Source organism: Nilaparvata lugens, chromosome 9 (genome assembly GCF_014356525.2).
Source record: "Nilaparvata lugens isolate BPH chromosome 9, ASM1435652v1, whole genome shotgun sequence".
NCBI classification, from domain to species: domain Eukaryota; kingdom Metazoa; phylum Arthropoda; class Insecta; order Hemiptera; family Delphacidae; genus Nilaparvata; species Nilaparvata lugens.
Window position 1 is genome coordinate 39,735,569 of NC_052512.1, and position 6,000 is coordinate 39,741,568.

Consider the following 6,000-nt stretch of genomic DNA (forward strand, 5'->3'; position numbering starts at 1 on the left):
TGTCGTGACTCTTCTGTAGCCTACAGTACAGGTTTGATTGTATGTACGTTAATAAATAAATTGAAATTAAATTGATTTGAGCAGCAAAGGATACTGTACCACATACACATACACAATATTCCAATAACTAACATAGTCTCCGCATGGGGGAAAATTAATATTCTCAATGGTGAAAGTATTTCCCCTCTACTGTTTACGAATAATTATGAGTATCATTTCTATGTATATATTGGCAACACGACTTTTGTTTCCAAACATTTTGTGGAGTATTGCACTTAATGAAGATCAAATTCTCTATGTTCAAGGCGCAATTATTGAACTTTATCATCAATCATTGAATCTCTTGATCAAGCATTTCGGTAACTCTTCAATGGATTTTGGGACTTGAAGATAATTTTTTATTCGAAAACTAAACGTTTTATTGGAATATTAAATATATTATCATAATGTGATTAATAATATTATAATAATAATAATATTATTATTTTTCATGAGTACAGTTATGAAAAAATCTGGTGTGTCGCACTCACACAACTTTCCTTGCCGTTATGAAAATTGATCACCTGACGCTACGGTAGTGTTCCCGCGCATCTCAAGTCTACTATTCAAAGATTAGAACCAGCTGGTGACAGGGTAATAACGCTGGAGACACACGAGGTCTGCTATCTCTTCATAGTGAATCATTTAATAGAATCAACAGTTGCCAATAGTTTGCAATTATTGGATAATCACATTTTCTCGATTTTCGAGTTTATTTTTAATTTTAGGTGGAAATGTTACTGAACATTAATTGTAGAGATTCTCATGCTCAATCTATTCCACTCGAAATTTTAGCCGCCAACTTGAATCGCATTTGATCGTAATTGTTCGTGTCGGATCCTTATATTGTAAGGACCTTACGTTCCAAATTTCAAGTCATTCCGTTAATTGGGAGATGAGATATCGTGTACACAGACGCACATACAATCATATACACACACACACACACACACACACACACACACACACACACACACACACACACACACACACACACACACACACACACACACACATAAAGACTAATACCCAAAAACAACTTTTTGGACTCAGGGGACCTTGAAACGTATAGAAATTTAGAAATTGGGGTACCTTATTTTTTTTCGGAAAGCAATACTTTCCTTACCTATGGTAATAGGACAAGGAAAGTAAAATATAAGTACTGGAAGTAGCCTACTGGTTTTTTAAAATCATTTCCCAATTACAACTGACAACTTCTCATATCCAATTCACTATTCTCAATCACATGTGATGACTTCCCAAATACAATTGACTACACCTTTTCCAATTTTATTTGAGAAAGTATCAAGTTAATTTGAGAATAGTCACTTGTAATTGAGAGAATGTCAGATGTGGATGAGAATAGTAAATTGTATTCGCGAAATCATCACATTTAATTGAGAATAGTGAATTGTATTTGAGAAATCGTCAAATGTAATTGAGAAATATATCAATTGAAAATGAGAAAATTTTCCAATTGACATGTCGTGACTCTTCTGTAGCCTACAGTACAGGTTTGATTGTATGTAAGTTAATAAATAAATTGAAATTAAATTGATTTGAGCAGCAAAGGATACTGTACCACATACACATACACAATATTCCAATAACTAACATAGTCTCCGCATGGGGGAAAATTAATATTCTCAATGGTGAAAGTATTTCCCCTCTACTGTTTACGAATAATTATGAGTATCATTTCTATGTATATATTGGCAACACGACTTTTGTTTCCAAACATTTTGTGGAGTATTGCACTTAATGAAGATCAAATTCTCTATGTTCAAGGCGCAATTATTGAACTTTATCATCAATCAATTGAATCTCTTGATCAAGCATTTCGGTAACTCTTCAATGGATTTTGGGACTTGAAGATAATTTTTTATTCGAAAACTAAACGTTTTATTGGAATATTAAATATATTATCATAATGTGATTAATAATATTATAATAATAATAATATTATTATTTTTCATGAGTACAGTTATGAAAAAATCTGGTGTGTCGCACTCACACAACTTTCCTTGCCGTTATGAAAATTGATCACCTGACGCTACGGTAGTGTTCCCGCGCATCTCAAGTCTACTATTCAAAGATTAGAACCAGCTGGTGACAGGGTAATAACGCTGGAGACACACGAGGTCTGCTATCTCTTCATAGTGAATCATTTAATAGAATCAACAGTTGCCAATAGTTTGCAATTATTGGATAATCACATTTTCTCGATTTTCGAGTTTATTTTTAATTTTAGGTGGAAATGTTACTGAACATTAATTGTAGAGATTCTCATGCTCAATCTATTCCACTCGAAATTTTAGCCGCCAACTTGAATCGCATTTGATCGTAATTGTTCGTGTCGGATCCTTATATTGTAAGGACCTTACGTTCCAAATTTCAAGTCATTCCGTTAATTGGGAGATGAGATATCGTGTACACAGACGCACATACAATCATATACACACACACACACACACACACACACACACACACACACACACACACACACATAAAGACTAATACCCAAAAACAACTTTTTTGGACTCAGGGGACCTTGAAACGTATAGAAATTTAGAAATTGGGGTACCTTATTTTTTTTCGGAAAGCAATACTTTCCTTACCTATGGTAATAGGACAAGGAAAGTAAAATATAAGTACTGGAAGTAGCCTACTGGTTTTTTAAAATCATTTCCCAATTACAACTGACAACTTCTAGATTTCAAATCGTATGTTCTCAAATTGAATTGATACTTTCTCAAATAAAATTCACTATTCTCAATTATTATTACAAGTGATGACTTCTCAAATACAATTGACTATTCTCATTTACATCTGACATTCTCTCAAATACAATTCACTATTCTCAATTATTACAAGTGATGACTTCTCAAATACAATTATTGACTATTCTCATCTACATCTGACATTCTCTCAATTACAAGTGACTCTTCTCATAAGGCAGGTGAAAAATACGCTCTCTCTCAGAACATTGACTTCCTTGGTAAGCAAATAATTGGAATACTCACTCTTAACTTACTGCCAAAATCGTTGTCCGTCTGTTTGTATGTTCTACAATAACTTTAGAAAGAATTGATCAACCAGCTTCAAATTTTGAACACGTATTCTTCGAACCTTTTTTCAGTTCAGGTTCGTTGAACAACAAAATTGACTCACTCCTTCATCCTTTTTCAGGATACAACAAATAACATTGAAAGTACACAAGACAAAAAATTGTTTTGATTTATAATTTGTCAGCTGAAGAATTCATTGCATGCGATTACTACAGTTTTTTAATTCATTCATTCATAACATCAGCTGACTTTTTGTGTAGTTGAGAAGTTGATATTGTGGTAGTTATTCATATTGAATGAAAAAGACTAAGAAATTGTCAAAAAACCACTGATTTATTGATAATTAGAAAGACCGGTTTCGGTTATTACACCATTGCTATGCTTCTGCTGCTCTTGTATTTAGTTTTAGTTTATCAGAGATTGACAATGGTGTAATAACCGAAACCGGTCTTTCTAATTATCAATAAATCAGTGGTTTTTTGACAATTTCTTAGTCTTTTTCATTCAACATCAGCTGAAGCTATTTGGAAGCTATCACGCAGACAGTCATTCATTCGCTGACATATGATTTCAGCTGGTTAATATACTAGTAGTTCTGTGAACAGTAGACATCGCGCTCAGTAAGTTACATTGACCTGTTGTTATGTTTTCTCAAAAATTAATAAATAATTTATCAATTTAAAATGTCTAGAAAAATCCTAAATAAACATGGAGCTTTCTGTCCTATCGTACCGTGACGTGTCGTCCCGGAATGTGAGTGTGAGCGCTGTTATCAGGTCTGGCTGCAACTGTCTACAACGTTGATGGAAAGATACATTTTTAAGATGTTCGATGTTTTTGAACGGGTAGTATTATAGGCCACTAAACAGCTGATTCATGATGAATAATTCTATAGTCTGATTTTTCACTCTAATATTGGTGTATGAAGGAAGCTCCTTTTCCCTTTTATATTATCCTTGAAATGCAAAATTTCCAAAAACCCTGTATATACGTCGATGCGCAATTTAGAAAGGAACATACCTGTCAAATTTCATGAAAATCTATCACCGCGTTTCGCCATAAACATTTAAACATTAAAACATTTAAACATTCAAACAATTAAACATTAAGAGAAATGCCAAACCGTCGACTTGAATCTTAGACCTCTCTTCGCTCGGTCAATAAATTGTAGCAAATGGAGTCTATATCTTCAATGCCTTTTTACTCAAAATTGGGTAGAAGCCAATCTTTTGCACACCAATCCAGAAGGATATATGAGAGAATATTCTTCAAACTTCATTTTAAGCGCAAAGTCACCTTGGAGATCAATGAGGGTTTCTTTTTCTATCATGTTGAGGGAGCACTCATTGATTGAGAATTTTAATTTGACAATACGGTTGATATAAATATTTTATGAGTAAATATTAGCATAGAGAAACGATAGCATAAGTAGATATCCCATGGTATAGGGCGTTTATGTCGTAACTTTTACTGTTATCCCAAGTCGATTACTGTCGATTATTGTTGATTTTTACTGTTTTGACCGGGTAAGAGTGTATAAACGGCACAATATGAGATACTACCAGCGTCATAAAGCTTCACAGGAAAGAGCTACGTGGGCTATCGGCTTAAGATAACAGTAAAAGTTGCGACATAAATTCCCTATACCATGGGATATCTATTTACGCTATTGTTTCTCTATGATATTAGTCACATGTAATTTTGGAAATAAAAAGATTAGAAGTAAATTTAAAACTAAGCTTTGCGCCCCCCCTGAGCATTCATCGCGCCCCCCTTGGGGGTCGCGCCCCACATTTTGAGAACCTCTGCCCTAGAGTTTATTGGTAGGAAGTTCATATACACTGTAGATGATGGATAAGCTAAAGTGCGAGATAAATTACTTTTAACACGGCTCTTTCTCGAAGACGGAGAGGTCCGATGCTCTATCCTCCACTAATCACCCCCACTACCTAGCAGCATTCTCTTTCTTTTGTGTCTGAGTGAGAGAGCTTTGTAACGCAACGCGGCAACACTCCCCTCCATCTATTGCTGGCAATGTTCCAAGTAGTGTACTGGTCAGCAGGTATATTGGTTTGTGTATGTCACAGAGATGTTTTCATCACAAGAACATGAAGCAAAATGACACGGCGCATCCAATTGTGCGCAGGATGTCCGTCTGTGTCTATGCTACAAACTGTGGAGGGAGAAATGGGTTCATGTTAAATGTAATATATCACAGACTTTAATAACTATTTTGTTTGATTTGCAGAGCTGTTCCAGCGCATGCTTTCCCACAACAGACTGAAATTGGGTTGGGAGAACACCATGGGAGTTGTACCAGCAGGCAGCAACTAATGATAACAACACAAAAGGATTTTATCGGAAATTGTCAAACAATAACATGAATGTATATCTCCTTCCTATTATCATTATTTTTATCACATTGAATTCTCTTATCATTTTATTATATTATTGTATGTAATTATTATAATTACTGTTGTTATTTCATTTATTATCTACAGGGTTTTTGGGTTAATAAAGTGTGAGTGTGTTCAAGCATTGAACCAATTGTTTTATTTGCATTCTCTCCTTCTAACTAGTAGTTCTGTGAACAGTAGACCTCACGAAGTATTCTCATCCACAAGTACCTGATTGAAACTATAGACCTTATGGAAATACAGCAATAGACTGGCTTCTCCACACATCTGTGTAATCACTTGTCAGCTGATTTATGATGAATAATTCTATAGTCTGATTTTTCACTCTAATATTGGTGTATGAAGGAAGCTCCTTTTCCCTTTTATATTATCCTTGAAATGCAAAATTTCCAAAAACCCTGTATATACGTCGACGCGCAATTTAAAAAGGAACATACCTGTCAAATTTCATGAAAATCTATCACCGCGTTTCGCCG

The 6,000-nt window shown here is 34.5% G+C and overlaps 1 protein-coding gene across 1 annotated transcript in view; it reads left to right on the forward strand.

Moving 5' to 3' along the window:
• The window catches only part of LOC120353141, a 76,333-nt gene extending 70,683 nt beyond the window's left edge, over window positions 1-5,650 (forward strand). The window contains exons 9-11 of the mRNA XM_039435856.1: window positions 692-699; window positions 2,979-3,037; window positions 5,356-5,650. Of these exons, the coding sequence (XP_039291790.1) occupies window positions 692-699; window positions 2,979-3,037; window positions 5,356-5,441 (153 nt within the window). The 3' untranslated portion in view covers window positions 5,442-5,650. The remainder of the gene's footprint in view (window positions 1-691; window positions 700-2,978; window positions 3,038-5,355) is intronic.
• The last annotated feature ends 350 nt before the right edge of the window (window positions 5,651-6,000 follow it).